This window comes from Pygocentrus nattereri, chromosome 1 (genome assembly GCF_015220715.1).
Source record: "Pygocentrus nattereri isolate fPygNat1 chromosome 1, fPygNat1.pri, whole genome shotgun sequence".
NCBI lineage: Eukaryota > Metazoa > Chordata > Actinopteri > Characiformes > Serrasalmidae > Pygocentrus > Pygocentrus nattereri.
This window is the reverse complement of record NC_051211.1, coordinates 10,740,266-10,758,908: the sequence shown is the minus strand read 5'-3', so window position 1 is coordinate 10,758,908 and position 18,643 is coordinate 10,740,266. Positions and strand designations below refer to the sequence as shown.

Sequence of the window (18,643 nt, the reverse complement as noted above, 5' to 3'; positions counted from 1 at the left end):
CAGATATAATACATTGACAAAGAAAAAATGAAGGAATTACTAAGTAGAAATACAAGTTATAAAATTTTCCTTAGCGCCCTCCTGTGGACACCCAGTTTAAGAAACTGAGCCCCAAACACTTCAAAGATGCTGAAAGAAACATACGCATTTTTCCTTTACTGGAAAAGCAACTGTTCCAGCCCATTTACGCATGAATTTTTGTTTTCCTTTTTTCCCCTAATATGTATCATTTTAAATGTCTGGCTTGTTCATCCAGTTTTTGTGCACAATTTTAAAAAGAAAAAAGAAAAAAAAAGGATGGAATACATGCACTTGTCAATCATCTAAGACTTGTTTGGTGTCCATGTTTTGGTTCTTTAATTGCTTTTAAACATTGTGTTATGTATAAAAATGAGTGTCATATTTAACACAATAACTGATTAATCTTTCTTATATCACTAATGCATTTTCCTAGTTTGACCCTTTAACTGTCCATAGTTGCACCCTTATGCGCTGCTGCTTGTGCGCTGCTGCTATGACTGACTCTGTGACTGCAGCCCTGCAGCTTTTAAATAGAAAGTTCCATTAATGGTTTCAAAGTCATTTCCAGCTACTGCCATGGTGAATTTGTTTATCACCAAAATACACCAAGTCTGAAAACACTGCTGATGTCTGCAATACCAGTAATTTGCCAGACTATGTTTACAGTGGTCACAGGAGAAAAGTGGACAAGCTCCACATTCCATCAAAACAAGGGCCACAATTGCACTGGAGCAGAATGGAACACGTAGCTGCTGTTGCTCTCATTAGATGTTGATGATGAACACTGAAAACTGTGTTCACATGATTTTCATGTTTAGGTTCATCAGTGATAAAGTGGCTGAATAATTGAATAGTTCAATACATTCTGATGAAGCTTATTTTGTCTCCTCACCTAACAAAATGAACAGCTTTCTACATGGGAAAAAGATTCTTCTTTAGGGTCAAATGCGATGAATCTTGATGAACTATGCAAAAGAATGCTTTTATTTGTTTGACGGCTCTAATCAAAATGGAAAAAATATGTCGAATAAGTTAAGTTTGACTTTTCTCAATATTTGTGTTCATTTTTATCCTCTATAACATGCAGACAAGGTTTGGCAACGACTACTATAGGGTCAGGGGTTTCAATGAGGTCCTTGGGGACCTTCCCCTAACAGCCAGTCTATAATTTTTGTGGCATTCCACACCTGAGCCAAGCAATCATCATCCATCAATGTTATGTATCGATTCTAAATCAGTGTAACTGTACAGTAGCAACACTTTTACATCTATTTATTGTAAAAGAGTGTAACGTGGCATCTGCTGTAGTAATAAAAGTCTGTCTACATGGTGACTGTCGGTGGTGTAGTGAGCAAACCTTTTCTCTACATTCCTGGATAAATTACTTGTTTACTTGGTACAAAAAAAAAGGATGAAGGCAGTTAGACTCTAGAAAAGCATCCATCATGGGGCTGAGGAGTGGTTTGGGGCTGGAATGGAATAAAAAACGTAGCCTTGACTCTCACATTTTGTGTTCCTCATGGGGCGAAATGAAAGGCACACTCTAAAACGTTAAAGGTCGATGTTTATTCATTTTTTCTTTTTTTCTCGTCACAAATAAAAAGAGAAGTATATCATGCTGACTCATCACAGAAAAGGAAAAAGAAGAGGCAAAAGCTCAGTCCACGTTTCTCTCGGTATGTCGTGAATAATAGCACTCTATGAAGATCGAAATGTAAAAAAAAAGTCTAAGCTTTAGTCCCATCCTCCTCCTCCTCGTCCTCCTCGTCAGTGTGTGGGGTTATGTGTGTATACGTGGTGGTGTGGTGTGAGTGTGCGATGTTGCTTTTCGGGCGTGTGCACAACCAGATTTCCCCGGCCGAACCTCAGTCCCCGGCGGTCTTGATGACCTGGAAGAGCGTGACATTGTAGAGCACCTGGTGGCCGTTGTTCCAGGTGTAGAGCACGCGCTCCCGCGGATTGTAGTCCATCATGGAGATGTGCGAGTACTGGTTGTGGAAGGGGATGTCTGTGTACTCGTAAGTGGACGTGTTGGTGTAGTAGGCGAAGTAGATCTTGGCGCCAGCCAGGTGCGAGTTGGTGACGTAGAGCGTGCCACAGATCATGAAGGACTCACCGGCGCTGCGCTTGGGGAAGCCCGTATCCCACGTCTGCAGCACCTCCAGGCTCTGCGGCTCCAGGCGGCTGATGACGATGTTGCCCGCATTGGGGATGGTGGTGTAGACCACCCACAGGCCGTTCTCGTCGGCCATTAGGTCGATGTCGGACCAACCGCCCCATGAGTACGGGAAGGTGTTGTTGTAGCCAGCATTGCTCAGGCTCCTCTGCACCAGGACACTACGGGAACGGAAGTGGTACTTGATCAGGATGTTGCTCTGGTACTTGTTGTAATAGAGTGAGCCGTTGTAAACCACGTGGCCTGTACCGGCCCATGGGTGCGGCAGCAGGTGCTGAACAAAATTCTGGCCCTTCATGAAGTCGCCCAGGGTGCGGTACTCCAGCACTCGCCGGCCCTTGTAGTAGCCATCCATCGACCACACCTGAGGACAGATAATACTGCTTATATATTGTCACTGTCTAAGCATATCTCTCAAAAGAAGCTTATTTTTTTCCTTCGTCTATAAAATCAAAACAGCATAGACTGATGTACAGTACTGTGCAAAAGTCACAGATAAACTCTTATTTACTTAAATGTTTCAAAATGTTTGAGTTGCTGAAATGTAGAGTGGACATACTGACTTCTTTATAATGTTAGTGATATGACTGAAGAGTCATGATGTCATGATACCATGTAAATATATCCATTTAATTTACAATCCAAAATGACCAGTGAACCTACAGACCTCGCAACCAATGTCTCAGTCATCTACCAATGCATTGTAACTCCTTTATTCTCCTTATATTGAGCCAAAACAGCCATAAAGTATGGCAAACTTATTATTTTTATCAGTGGAATGAAAAAAGCACGAAGATATTTAACAGAAAAATACACAAATGCCTTCAACACTACAGGTAATATCTGATTTTTCAGTATTAAGTGTGTTCACTCTTTGCCTTTATTAGTAGACTTGCTTTCAGTTTTTTAAAAACACCTCCAAAGGTCAGTCTTAGAATTTGGTTGCATTTTCTGCTTCTAAACGACAAATTGAGACTCATCACTCCATCTCTAGATGGCCAGCGTCTGTGTTCTTGTGCAAATTTTCTTCCTTTTTTCTCTAATTCTTTTCTCAGTAAAGGCTTCTTGACAGCCACAGAACCAAAGTGTTGAGTTGTCTTCTCACAGTGGAAAAAAAACATCTGCAGATTTTTTTCAGATCTGATGCAGGAGTGCAGCTTGATTTCCTCTCCTCTCTCAGAGATGAGAACCTTACATTCAGTTTATCTGATGGGGACAGTTTTCTTGTTTTCTGGTCTCTCCTTGCTTATGCAAGTGGATTATCTTATATCTACTCTTCTCAGAAATCTCTCCTGAAAAATGAGTAACTTGTACTTAATGGCTGTTTTGAGTGGAAATGAATAAATGAAGGTTTCTGACTCACATTGCTGTACGACAAAACTGATTTAAAAGCTTTGGGAACACTGTAACTGAATATAAGGCTTCTTTGAGTTGAGTGGAAAGAGAGAAAAGACTGAGGAAATGAGAGACGAATAAAACATGATGGCATATGGAGACAGAGGGGTGTTAAAATGGCTGAGGAGTGTAAAAAGCAGAATTGGGTGAAAATGAAGGAAGTGTAAAATGAACGGAGGGAGAAAGAGAGAGAGAGAGAGAGAGAGACAGATGCTGTGATAAAAGTGCCCTGGAAGTACAGGCACATCATCTCCCGGCTTTAATGACAGCAGAGCCTATCACCTGTGGAGACTCTTACTGTGCAGTCTGAGTGTGTGCGTATGTGTTGGCACATCTATTGATCTTCTCTCTGTGTGGGGCTGAAGATGTTGCCTGTGCTCTGCACTTCACTGCTGCAGTTGCACCCTGCCCTTTTCCAGTCCACATTTACAGAAAATCAATCCTGTTAGCATCTCTCTCTCTCTCTTTCTCTCTCTCTCTATTTCTCCCTGTGTGACCGGAGTGTCCCATGGACCCCGCAACTCCGCTGCCGTGGCTCTATCCTATCTCAGTCATGCTGTCTTTATTGAAGTCTTCAGAGAGAAACCCCAGATAGAGTTGCTGTTTGGGCTTCGCACTCTTTTTTTACGCTATAATGAGGGCCCTCTGAGGAGTCTCGCTCTCTTTTTATCTTTCTCTCTCCCTCCCTCCTCCTTTCCCTTGTTCTCTCTCTCTCTCATTTCCCCTCTCCCTCCTCTCGCTCCAGAGAGAGATGTGGTGCGCGTTCTTATTTTTAGCTGTTTCTCGCAGCGGCGCATGCCGGTGAGGACCGAGCAGGGCGATAGAGCGAGAAACCCTAAGGAAGAAGTATGGATCATTAAAGTCAACCTGAAATCAAAATTCTTTTACTTTATTGCTTCATGTTCTTGGTCACATTAAGCACAATCTCTTGTATCATATCATTCAAAAGGCAAAATTCTTGTTTCTCTGTAATCAAAGCATATGCTTTGTTCAAAGCATGGCGATTTCTGCACACTCTAAACACTGTATGACGTTCCATTGCGTCAATGGGTGCCAATGGCTGGGGAAACCAGCAGACCACTGAAGTGGTCTCATCAGTCTGTAGTCAGTGCCATGCTGTTATATCCATGTAAGGGTCTAAAATGAATTTCCCTATGAGAAAATTGCCTCTCCTGCATCCTGAGTTAAATAAAAATATTCCAAAGCTGATACATTTTGTCATATTAACATTCTTTTCTCAGATATTACTGGATCCTCTGAATTATGAGTTCAGAAAAGTGGAAATATGAATAGTGCTACTTGTAATCTAATTCTACTGCATACTGAAGTCATTAGACTGCCAGCCCCTTTTAAAAAATGCCCAATCCAGCACGCTTTGCCAGTGTGGTGGCCCTACAAGCTGACCTGTGGTAAGACTACACCGCTCAACATGACCACACTGAAAGTGGTTGTCACCTTTTTTTAATGTTCCTCTGGTTGTCCTTGAAGGCGGCTAAAAAAGTACAAAGTGATGAATACAGTGCAGTAACAGTGTTTTAAACATTTTATTGTGTTTTATGTTTTAAATTAGTACAGATTCTGTAAGCTGTTTTAGGATATCAAAATATCCCAATTACTCTTTTTCTTCTAAAGACATTTTCTGGTAAGGTTGTTCTTGTTCAAATTCTAACAAGAAGCTGGCGATTAAGAAGCTGAGTAGTTTTAATGCTGGTAGTACTTTGTTGATAAGGTGATTTAAGCTATCAAAATATCCTACCTAAAGGTTTTATGTGTGGAGCTACCTACAGTGCATCCGGAAAGTATTCACAGCGCTTCACTTTTTCCACATTTTGTTTTGTTACAGCCTTATTCCAAATTGAATTATATTAATCTTTTTCCTCAAAATTCTACACAAAATACCCCATTGTGACCATGTGAAAAAAGTTTTCTCGAGAGTTTTGAAAATTTATTAAAATTAAAAAACAAAGAAATCATATTTACATAAGTATTCACAGCCTTTGCCATGAAGCTCAAAATTGAGCTCAGGTGCATCCTGTTTCCACTGATCATCCTTGAGATGTTTCTACAGCTTAAATGGAGTCCACCTGTGGTTGATTGGACATGATTTGGAAAGGCACACACCTGTCTATATAAGGTCCCACAGTTGACTGCATGTCAGAGCGCAAACACCAAGCATGAAGTCAAAGGAATTGTCTGTAGACCTCCGAGACAAAATTGTCTCGAGGCACAAATCTGGGGAAGGATACAGAAAAATTACTGCTGCGTTGAAGGTCCCAATGAGCACAGTGGCCTCCATCATTCGTAAATGGAAGAAGTTCGGAACCACCAGGACTCTTCCTAGAGCTGGCCGGCCGTCTAAATTGAGCGATCGGGGGAGAAGGGCCTTGGTCAGGGAGGTGACCAAGAACCCAATGATCACTCTGTCAGAGCTCCAGCGTTCCTCCGTGGAGAGAGGAGAACCTTGCAGAAGGACAACCATCTCTGCAGCAATCCACCAATCAGGCCTGTATGGCAGAGTGGCCAGGCGAAAGCCACTCCTTAGTAAAAGGCACAAGGCAGCCCGTCTGGAATTTGCAAAAAGGCACCTGAAGGACTCTCAGACCATGAGAAACAAAATTCTCTGGTCTGATGAGACAAAGATTGAACTCTTTGGTGTGAATGCCAGGCGTCATGTTTGGAGGAAACCAGGCACTGCTCATCACGAGGCCAATACCATCCCTACAGTCAAGCATGGTGGTGGCAGCATCATGCTATGGGGATGTTTCTCAGCAGCAGGAACTGGCAGACTAGTCAGGATAGAGGGAAAGATGAATGCCGCAATGTACAGAGACATCCTGGATAAAAACCTGCTCCAGAGCGCTCTTGACCTCAGACTGGGGCGACGGTTCATTTTTCAGCAGGACAACGATCCGAAGCACACAGCCAAGATCTCAAAGCAGTGGCTTCAGGACCACTCTGTGAATGTCCTGGAGTGGCCCAGCCAGAGCCCAGACTTGAATCCGATTGAACATCTCTGGAGAGATCTGAAAATGGCTGTGCACAGACGTCTCCCATCCAACCTGATGGAGCTTCAGAGGTACTGCAAAGAAGAATGGGCAAAACTGCCTAAAGATAGGTGTGCCAAGCTTGTAGCATCATATTCAAAAAGACTTGAGGCTGTAGTTGCTGCCAAAGGTGGTTCTACAAAGTATTAAGCAAAGGCTGTGAATACTTATGTAAATATGATTTCTTTGTTTTTTAATTTTAATAAATTTTCAAAACTCTCGAGAAAACGTTTTTCACATGGTCACAATGGGGTATTTTGTGTAGAATTTAGAGGAAAAAGATTAATTTAATTCAATTTGGAATAAGGCTGTAACAAAACAAAATGTGGAAAAAGTGAAGCGCTGTGAATACTTTCCGGATGCACTGTATAAATATGCAGTAAGAAAGGATATTTAGACAAAGTAGCACCTGTCTGACTTTCATATACAACTCCAATTCCAGTGAAATTGGGACGTTGTGTAAAACATAAAAACAGAATACAATGATTTGCGAATCCTTTTCAACCTATATTCAATTGAATACACTACAAAGACCAAGATATTTAATGTTCAAACGGATAAACTTTATTGTTTTTTGCAAATATTCACTCATTTTGAATTTGATGCCTGTAACACGTTCCAAAGAAGTTGGGACAGGGGCATGTTTACCACTGTGTTACATCACCTTTCCTTTTAACAACACTCAATAAGTATTTGGGAACTGAGGACATTAATTGTTGAAGCTTTGTAGGTGGAATTCTTTCCCATTCTCGCTTGATGTACAACTTCAGTTGCTCAACAGTCCGGGGTCTCCGTTGTTGTATTTTGCGCCACACATTTTCAATGGGAGACAGGTCTGGACTGCAGGCAGGCCAGTCTAGTACCCGCACTCTTTTACTATGAAGCCACGCTGTTGTAACACGTGCAGAATGTGGCTTGGCATTGTCTTACTGAAATAAGCAGGACGTCCCTGAAAAAGACGCTGCTTGGATGGCAGCATATGTTGCTCCAAAACCTGTATGTACCTTTCAGCATTAATGGTGCCTTCACAGATGTGCAAGTTACCCATGCCATGGGCACTAACACCCCGCACACCATCAGAGATGCTGGCTTTTGAACTTTGTGCTGAAAACAATCCAGACGGTCCTTTTCCTCTTTGGCCCGAAGGACACGACGTCCATGATTTCCAAAAACAATTTGAATGTGGACTCGTCAGACCACAGGACACTTTTCCACTTTGTGTCAGTCCATCTCAGATGAGCTCAGGCCCAGAGAAGCCAGCAGTGTTTCTGGGTGTTGTTGATATATGGCTTTCGCTTTGCATGGCAGAGTTTTAACTTGCACTTGTAGATGGAGCGACGGACTGTGTTCACTGACAGTGGTTTTCTGAAGTGTTCCTGAGCCCATGTGGTAATATCCATTACAGACTGATGTTGGTTTTTAATGCAGTGCTGCCTGAGGGATCGAAGGTCACGGGCATTCCTTGCTGGTTTTCTGCCTTGCCGCTTTCTTGCAGAGATTTCTCCAGATTCTCTGAATCTTTTGATGATATTATGGACTGTAGATGATGAAATCCCTAAATTCCTTGCAATTGCACGTTGAGAAAAGTTGTTCTTAAACTGTTGGACTGTTTGCTCACGCAGTTGTTTACAAAGTGGTGAACCTCGCCCCGTCCTTGCTTGTGAACGACTGAGCCTTTCAGGGATGCTCCCTTTATACCCAATCATGACACTCACCCGTTTCCAATTAACCTGTTCACCTGTGGAATGTTCCAAACAGGTGTTTTTTGAGCATTCCTCAATTTTCCCGGTCTTTTGTTGCCCCTGTCCCAACTTCTTTGGAGCATGTTGCAGGCATCAAATTCAAAATGACTGAATATTTGCAAAAAACAATAAAGTTTATCTGTTTGAACATTAAATATTTTGTCTTTGTAGTGTATTCAGTTGAATATAGGTTGAAAAGGATTTGCAAATCATCGTATTCTGTTTTTATTTATGTTTTACACACCGTCCCAACTTCATTGGAATTGGGGTTATAGCTTAGTGATGCAATATTATTATTTTGACTCTGTAGTGAGCTTGTTATTCAGGTGTAATTCTGAAATGTACACAGGACAAAAAACTGAGTTCTGGATATTTTTATTTACCACAGGGCAGGTTAGAGGCCATTTTTCGAAAACCCCATTCATTTTTGCCATAGAAAATTCAAGCTTAGACCCACAGCTTCAAATATTGACATAATGTCAACTACAGAATGATGCATGACTTTAGCATGTTTTCCAAATGTTAGGTGATCACACTCATGCATGGAAGTCTTTTTCTTCGGAAGGTGAAGAAAAGTAACAGCTGCAGGGATGCTAACAGTCTAGCTTGCTATCAATGCTTCATCTCGTCTAAGGCAATAAATGCACGTTAAAATCAAGCTTGCGACAATTATTGCTTCAATGAATTTTCATAAACTACAGAGAACACACATCAAAATATTGTACTTTTTGACTAATTATGGTTACTGACTGAGAATTAAGTCCCATAATGTATTATTCCCATTATAAATACTTAAAATGAACAAACTGCCTTATTTGTTAATTTTATCTAAGTATCAAAATGAAACCTAAAGTGCTAAAATTGGTTATCTATCTTGCTTCGTAGCTGTTCTACATTGCCAACGGCTCAAGCTCAAATAAAGTCAGCCCTTACAACTTTTGTTGTTTTTCTAAGACCCATGATGGGTCTCAATAAACATGTTTTCAGCTTTATTTTATTTACATATACCTGCCTCAACAGAAAAGATGATAGTGCACCCAAATCACTTTCTGTGAATATTTAAACATAGTATTTTCAAAGCTAACAACTGTGAAAATAATTGCAGTCAGCGTAAATAAATACAGTAAGCTGAAATAACTGATTAGGCGATTGTGGAGTCACAGGCCTAGTCTAAAATTTGCCCCTTTAATTTCTGCCCCCTCAATTTATTTAATTTATTAATGTAGCTAAAGCCTTGAAGCAAAAGGATTTGCACTATGATACTGCATGCCTAAATAAGCACTCCCAGCTAAGTGAGGAAACTTTAGGTCATCTTGACCCTTGAAGTTTGTCATTTTTTAGAGATACCAGTATGACATACAGTATCAGAAACCACTTTTACAAGGCTAATTGGTAAGCATAAGCTTCCGTTATATGGTAGATGGGGACTCAAATCAGTGATTCACACTTGAGGCACACTCAAGCTATATGCTGACTGACTCAAAACTCTACTCAGGCTTGCTCTGACTCTCAATACTCAATACTCAAGACTTGACAAGTTTTAACTGCAGATAAAGGACTGCCAGGTTCAGTGCCCAGTGCTTACTGGTGTGAATAACCTTCCATTACTTGCTAGTTACATGACATGGGGCCTTGAGTCATGTTGACCAGAGACGGAAAATTCAGGTCCAGAAAGTAAAAATCCTTCCCAGGATTTTGTACCAACTGCCTGAACAGCTCTGCTGGTGATTTGATCTAACTAGAGAAGCCAGGCCGCTGGAACAAAATCCTGGGAAGGATTTTTACTTTCTGGACCTGAATTTTCCATCTCTGATGTTGACTGATTCACGACTAAATGAACTGACTCATGACTCGAGTCAACAATGTGATGGTTGGCTAGTATGCAGTTTTCATAGCAAATATGGTGGTTAGTGTATCTGTTTTAGTAAGTTACATATTTTTTCAAATTTAGGCTACAGCTGGATTAGCTATTATGCTATCTAGCTAGCATACTTGGTATACAGTCTTCAGACTAACCAAACATTTTAAGCTGTTTTACCTCTTTCCCTTCCCTCCTTCAGCCATACTGAAATCAGCTTTTTTGTACAGTGCAATTTCAACGTAACTAAAATTCATGACTAAAGACTAGAGACTTAAGTTGGACTCAAACACCAGAGACTAGCATGTGTTGACTAGTGAACATCTCTGTTAACTTGGTTAGCCAAACATGTCATGGCTGATTGACTGCAATCTGTAAATGTGATTTTTTTTGCCAAACTATTCCTTCAGGCATGTTTATTTCCATCTAACTGAGACCCTGGAGCCCTGATAGTGGAGCTGTGGTTGACCTGCGGTCTCCCTGCAGGCAGGGCTGTCTGTGTTTGCATGGCCAGAGATGGCCTGAGGGAGGTGGCTGGTGCCATGCAGCCCCTGACATTTACTCTCCCTGAGTGTGATCAGTATGATTGATACAGACATTAGCGCGATCGCTGTGATTTATCTGTCGATTAATGTGATCAGTGATTGATCTGAAGGCTAATGTGATTTTAGTGAGTGATGCCATCATTAAAGCCAGAGACGGAGGGCTGATCATGGAAGATGACCTTTGCTGTTCACAATATCCATTTAGACTGTGTCAATGAGGAGGATGAATAGTGATACAGTTCCCTTCAGAGATCTTGTCCTCTCTCCCACTGTCCTCTTCCTGTCTCGTCCTGTTAACTCTCCTTCGCTCTTTTCTCTTCTTCTTTGCATCTTGTCTACTTTCTCCTTTTTATTTAAATTTTTTTTCCTTATCCTCATCACTTCTCTTCTCTTCTCCACCTTTCCTTTTTATTTTTCTCCCCTCCTCTTCTTTTCTCCTCTTGTCACCTCTCTGTCTTCTCTCATCTCCACTGTTTGTTTGCTCTCATCTCTACTTTTCTCCTCCCCTCTCAATTGTCCTCATTCCCTCTCCTCTCCTTCCTGTGTCTCCTCTCTTCTTTTTCCTCTCCTCTCCCATCTTCTGTTCTGTTTGTCTCGTCTTCTCCTCTCCTCTGTCTCCTCTTTTCATTTCTCCTCTCCTCTCCTCACCTGTTTGTCTCCTTTCTTCCTTTCTCCTCTCCTCTCCTTGTTTCTTTACTCCTTTCCTCTTTTCTTTTCTCTTTTTCTCTTCTCCTATCCTCTCATTTCTCCCCTCCTCTCATTTTCTCACATTTCTCTCTCCTTTTATTCTCTCCTTTCCTCTCTTCTCTCCTCTCTTCATTTCTCCTCTCTTCTGCTTTCTTCTCCTGTCCTCTCTGTTCGTCTCCTCTCTCCATTTCTCCTCTCCTCAAGTCCCCCTAAACCCCCCCGTTTGTCTCCTTTCTTCCTTTCTCCTCTCCTCTCCTTGTTTCTTTACTCCTTTCCTCTTTTCTTTTCTCCTTTTCTCTTCTCCTATCCTCTCATTTCTCTCTCCTTTCCTCTCTTCTCTCCTCTCTTCATTTTTTCTCTCCTCTCTTCATTTCTCCTCTCTTCTTCATTCTTCTCCTGTCCTCTTTGTTTGTCTCCTCTCTCCATTTCTCCTCTCCTCGAGTCCCCCTACACCCCCCCCCCGCAGTGTGGGTTATTTTGGGCTGTTTGTCGTGTACAGTGCGCAGTGGGGAGGGCTTTACTATATCATCTCCATGGACAGCTGTGTCAGGCGCTGGTGGAGCTCTGGATAATTAAGGCGGCGGTGGGGCAACTTTAGCCTAAACAAGTTGTTAATATCCAGCCCAGTGATGGAGTGATTAATCAGGCACTGTGGCTGTGACAGGAAGGGTCAGAAAGTGCGAGAGAGGGACAGAGAACGCAAAAGGGAGGAAAAGAGGTGGTGAGAGAGAGAGGGAGGGAGGAGGAGGGATAGCCATCCATCAGTGACTCAGCTTTCTCCACGCAGAGGAACAGCTTCCACAAGAGTGACTCAGAGTGTGTGTCAGTGAGTGTGCGTGTGCGTGTGCATGGGCATATTTACATCTGTGCATGCTGTTATACTGTAAACTGGTATACTGCTGGTACAGAGTACTTTGCAGAAGTCAGAGACCACCTTTCATTATTTAGTGTCCTGTCAAAATAGCTATTAAGTATGTTATTTTTTTCAGTGCCAGAACTCTGTAAATATCTTAGACACCTAAGCAAATAATTTAAAACCTTTTATCTGGGCAGTAAGTGCATGTATGAGAGACACTTGTAAATAAATGTTGTTGTGGGCTTCACGTGTGCGGCACTGCCGTTGCTGACATTCTGTGCTTGGCTGGGGGTTAGTTGTGCTGGGCTGTTTGCCTCCCATCTAGCAAGGATGTATGGCTGTTAGTGACCTGCCCCGTTCTGCCCTCAGCAGTACTGAGCAGAGGTTATAGCAGAGATCATTTGCTTAAAGCGCTATGTTTCCTGTGTCTTCCTCTACTCTAAAGCCACAGTGGTGTCAGAAGTGGGGTAGTGGCCTGGAGAGGAATGGTGCTTCCACAAACTCAAAGACAGATGGTGCAGAGAACCGATCCCAGCTGAGGTCTGCAGAGGACGAGGCAGTGCGATGAGGACGGATTGTGAAGACGGTGAAAAAGCAGGCTCACTACATGAAAAAGGAGGAAGCTGCAAGGACCTGCCAGCGGAGCAGCATGGCAGCCTGGTGTTGTTGACCATGGGATGCCCAGTGACATTACAGGATGGAATCTTGGTTGTCCATACGGCTGATGTTTAGTAAACAGGCGATGGACGAGCTAGCAGTGCGAGCAAGCAAGCAAAATTTATTTATTTTTGGAGTGGAGCTCAGTGGAGCTGAGGAGGCACATGCAGCTTTCCGTATCGGCCGGCTTTCAATCCGCAGTAGATGAGGCAGAGAGTCAAAGCTCCAGCACATGCAAACAGCATGCGTGGGGCTCCACTGTGGATGCAGTGCTTAGTATATTCACTGGGGACGTGACCTGAGAGAGGACTAGTGGGAGAACTGCTGCATAGAGTTCGCTGTGGTGGAAGGGTTGGGGTGGTTGGGTGGTTTGTATGTGGCATACCTCTGCGCACACTAAGGACTCTGCTTGAACTCTTTGATGTCAATGGAATGGCTGACCTTTTAATATGTAAGTAGCATCCCGTTACTGGCTCACATGGTCGTGGATGTGCAGGAGGCATGGTCATGCAGAGAGCATACAGGCTCAGAGAAGGTGCCGCTCTTCAGTAGGAGAGACTTATTGTAAATAAATGTTGCGGTCATTGCATGTTTAGCAGTATTTTTGGTGCTATTCTAAGCTGGGCCGGAGATTAGTTGTGCTGGGTTGCTTGTCTTATGTCAAGCAGAGATGTATAGCTATTAGTGACCTGCCCCACTGTGCCATGTTTCGGCAGCACTGAGCAGCAGTCCTCCCCTGCTGCCTCAACAAGTAAATATATAATTTTTTTCTGTATTTAGCGTATTTACTTTTTGTCTTTACTTTTAGTGTATTTACTTGTTTCCTTTTCTCAGTAACACATGCTACACATGCTTTCAGATCCATAAAGTTGTCTTCTCACAGTGGAAGGATAAAGTCACCTCTCAAAGATGAATACTTTCAGTGCTATTTATCTGGTGGGAACAGTTTTGGTGGTCTACCAGGTCTTGCATGGTTGTTAGTCCCATTATTTCTATCTTTTTGTGAGCTCCATTTTTGGAAGCTTCTTCCTTATGCAAGTGGATTATCTTATATCTATCTTTATAATTTCCTAAAAAGTGAATAACTTTGCGTAATGGATGTTTTGGCCACTGAAACATGGTCTCAGTCTTTTGCACAGCAACGTATATCACTGCTGTCAGAACAAAACTTTGTATCTCCAAAACGATAACTTTACAGGAGAAGGAAAAAACATGCTTCACTTTTAATGTAAGTCAAAGGAACCACATTTTTTTCCTATGTCATTTAGGTCATTTCCTTTAGTCCAATCATCATGAAATTTACAAACAATGTAAAGGGCAACGGACATTTTCAAATCATGTCAAAAACTGAAAAACAAAAGAGATACAAGGTTTTCTCTTACTCTGTTATCAGAGCTGGGGATCATAGTGTCCGTCATCCAGGAACCAAACCTGGACCCTGAAGCGCGGATGGTGATGGGGTTACTGACGCCAGTCAACTTCCCACAGCCTAGAAAGGACGTGCACAAAACCACATAAACACAGAGACACACAGTCATCATATTAAAGCCAGTGAGTGCAAGATTAAGCAAGTAATGTAGCTTTTGAATCCAAAATCAGCTTCTGATGCTGATAGTGCAGCCCCGTCCATGTCCGAGTGAAGATAATCGCCTTTTCTCATCTGATCTGTGCGCTCGCAGCATTTGCTGCAAAACGTGCACCAGCAAATTTGTCATATTTTGACAAGGCGTGCCACGCTGGCTCGGACTTTTGAAAACGGAGCCGGTTTCAAAGCTATTAGATGAGCTGCAGTGACCCGTGTTGGTGTACGATGCTCATTTAGTCTTCACAGCGTATTTATGAAGATGTTATAAGGGCTACAAAATGAAATCAAAGCATATAGTCCAAAACAAAATAGCTGATAAGAAGTACAGAGCTAGTAGTTGCTAATTATTCTGGTGCGATTTGCATAATTTCAATTGTTGGGGTGTGATTAACATAATTCTAATTGCAGGCTGCCATCTTTCACTCCTAATTAGAGGACTTCTACACTTCAGATTTTGGTTGAAATCTGATTCTGTTCCTTTAAGGGCCTCTGCGTGCCTCAGTGCAGCGGTGCTGAAGCAGCGGGGGTCTGTCGTGCCAAAGGCAACACTTAAGGTGCGGTGTAAGTTTTCTGTCAGATCATCAGTTTGGCCTCTCCTTGCTGGGACTTTCAGCAGGGATCTCCAGTTTAGCGACTCGTATTACACGCACAGTTACCGGCTTATCAAGCATCTCCGAGCCCAATTACTCCGCCGCATAATTACGAAAGCAGTATGTGCATTATCTCGTTAGGACGCTGTTCCTCATCACCCTTGCTTTAAACACTTACCTAAATTGCAGAGTAATTTCATTTTTGTGTTTCCCACAGTTGGACATTGCTTTGCTTAAGCACAGGCTGTGTGTTCTAAGCTTTCTGATCCAAAGAAATGATGGGTTGGCAGATTTAAAGCTTAGAGTGGGACTGGAAGAATAAATTGATAAAAAGATAAAAAAAAGACGAATTAATATTTTTAACCATTGCTGTTACAGCTACATATACAGCATATCTGGGACAGTCTGATCAACCCTTGTTTCTACACTCATTGTCCATTTTACCAGCTCCACTTATTATATAGGTGCACGTTGCAGTTCTACAATGACAGACTGTAGTCCATCTGTGGTGGATCATCCTCAGCACTGCAGTGACACTGATGTGGTGGTGGTGTTAGTGTGTGTTGTGCTGGTACAAGTGGATCAGACACAGCAGTGCTGCTAGAGTTTTTAAACACTGTCGATCAGATGCACCTGCGTTGTTGGTTCACCCTGTAGATGTAAAGCCAGAGACGAGAGCTCATCTCTTGCTGTAATCATCCTCTAGTCGTTCATCAGAGGTCATAGGACACTGTTGGCTGGATCATTTTGGGTAATGGACTATTCTCAGACCAGCAGTGACACTGAGGTGTTTAAAAACTCCGGCATCACTGCTGAGTCTGATCCACTAAGACCGGCACAACACATATTAACACAACACCACCACGTCAGTGTTACTGCAGTGCTGAGAATGATCCACCACCCAAATAGTATCTGCTCTGTGGTGGTCCTCTGGGGTCCTGACCACTGAACAACAGGGTAAAATGTAGAACTACAAAGTGCACGTATATAGTAAGTGGAGCTGATAAAATAGACTAACGATACATTGATAAGTAGTTGTGGCCTTGTTCAGCATCTAAAAAGATACAAGGTGCTACTGTTGCTGGGGGATAGTGAAAGTGCAGCTTGTCCTTCACTAACTGGTGGGGTGTTAGGACATGCAGAGATCATGTAGTGCTTAAAAAGACCAGCGACAACCTTCGCACACTTCCAAAAAATTGCTTGCTGGTGTGTAATAGGAGAGATAGAATAATGGGAAATGCTCCAGTGGAAGGAAACAGGCAGAAATGCTTCACATGATTATTCTTTTAATAATGCTGTGATGTAATATGCACTTATAGTGACAGAATTATGTAATTATAATGATGTTACACAATTTAAATTTTATCATTTGAAGTGTACTTATAAGAGTACTAATACTTTAATAATAAACATTGTTCAAAACCGTTCCAATTAAACATGTTGTACTGTATTTATATACAGGTAATAGAGAAGCACCATTTAACTAAGACATGCTGGACTACAGTAAAATCTTTTCATTTTTGTAATTGAATAACATGACCGGTCCGATATTTTGTGTTTTAGCCAAGCTTTTACATTGTTTTAAATGACCATTGTATGATGTGTTGAATACTGATTATGATGATTATGATTCGGCCACCAGTGACTTTAATACTCGGCAAAGTTTTGAAATATGCACACTCTGTTGTATTATTTTGTGAGCTTTGCATTTTCATCTGTTTTGTTTTTAACTGTGTAAAATGTGGCTGGAGTGCAGGGCTGTACCTAAACGTTTTGAGCATGCAGCACTGGTGCTAGAAAAGTTTTGCAGTACTTATGAAAATCCCAATTTCTGAAAAAATGTGTCATTTTAACTGTGGAATAACAGAAGCAGCATATTAAACAATTTTAATGTTCATTTCCAAACACACATTTTCCAAGGCACTTATCCTTCAGGGTTGTGGGGGGAGCTGGAGCCTATCCCAGCAGTCATTTGGCAGAAGGCAGACGTATACATTCGCAAAGTCATATACAGTCCATCGCAGTTAGCAGTCAGTCCATCCAATTAGCCTGACTGCATGTCTTTGGACTATGGGAGGAAACCGACGCAGACACAGGGAGAGCATGCAAACTCCACACAGAAAGAACCCTGGCCTCCCAACCGGGAATCAAACCCAGACCCTTCATGCTGTGAGGTAACAGCGCTACCCATGAGGATTTTGCGTTTGCCGTCACATTTTCCAAGCAGGAAGCAAAACAGTTTATTACCTAACTCTCAGGTAATGTGGGGTAAGGCTCCACGTTATCAGAGTTATCTGAGTTAAATGTGAGCTTTAGTGCAATCAGTTCATTCTAAAAAGAGACAGTGAGCACGGTAAGGGGTGCCTTGGCTTCTGAATCCGAAGCTAAAAACAAAATTGTAGCTGGCTTTACATACGACATGCCTCTGTTTACAGACATTTAGATTCCTTCTATTGTATTCAAACAACCTGAAGCGCATACTGGAACTCAAACTGTATCACAGTTTGCACGACTGTGCCGAGGAGAATGGATATACAAACACATGCAATAATACTGTTACATTAAACAGCCTTACTGGGCTGGATGTTGTACATACTTCTGGAGAAATGTTCATAAAATGCTTGAAAAAGGTAGATTCTCTGTGCCAATGCCAAAGCCCATGGGCTTAAACACAGTCAAAACATTGCAGTTTGTGAATCAGGCTTAATACTCGTTCCATTGAATATGCCTGGATCAGCTCCAGAGGATCAGGTCACCAATAAACACTGAACGCTTTGGGTTTTAAAAATACTTCAGTATTTTATGACTCTATTTTTCATGCAATACAGTAGTTGAAAGCTTTAAACTTGTATAATTGTATAATCAGCTCTGTAATTCACATTAGAGTTTTTATAGGTTTTTATTTTATTATTTATTATTACCCCATTTACCACACCCCCCCCACCCCCCACCACACACCCAGACCCACCCACCCACACACACACTCTTCCTCACCAAGCTTCTGCATGCAGGAGTGCAGGCGTGTCTCCAGCAGCAGCACTCTCTGGCGGAGCTCCTCATAGTCATAGGCTCCCATCTCCTCCTGGATGGCCATCAGCACCAGTGACAGGTTCCTCACCTCCTCCCTGAGCCGCAGGATCATCCGTGCATCCGTCTTGTACTGCTCCAGCACCGGCAGAAGGGGGAGCAGCTGAGTCACCTTGTCCTTCAGGTCCTGAGAGGTGAAAGGAAAGCAGAATGGGAGAAAGAAAAAAAAAAGATTAAGGCCACATCCTTCACTTCTACTCACTCCTCACTTAAATGGGGGAATCCCTGTTAGCTTGCAGGGCTAATCTAATCCAGTGGAGCCAATTGGGAGTATCTGAAAACACTTCAATGCCTTTTAAATGAAGCAAAACAAAAACACTCCATCAGCCTGCCTACAGATGATGGGTGGCAAAATGACCTTGTGCTGGCAAAGGAACTGTGTTCCATGTTGCCCAGAGGC

General features: G+C 42.3%; 1 protein-coding gene across 2 annotated transcripts in view; it reads right to left on the bottom strand.

Annotated features, from left to right (window-relative positions):
• Window positions 1-1,567: 1,567 nt before the first annotated feature.
• olfm2a (olfactomedin 2a) overlaps window positions 1,568-18,643 on the bottom strand; it is a 160,275-nt gene continuing 143,199 nt past the window's right edge. For both annotated transcript variants that reach the window (XM_017701539.2, XM_017701538.2), the window contains exons 4-6: window positions 18,151-18,370; window positions 14,364-14,470; window positions 1,568-2,561 (exon numbers count right to left, since the gene is read on the bottom strand). In XM_017701539.2, coding sequence (XP_017557028.1) covers window positions 1,887-2,561; window positions 14,364-14,470; window positions 18,151-18,370 — 1,002 coding nt within the window. In that variant the 3' untranslated portion in view covers window positions 1,568-1,886. The remainder of the gene's footprint in view (window positions 2,562-14,363; window positions 14,471-18,150; window positions 18,371-18,643) is intronic.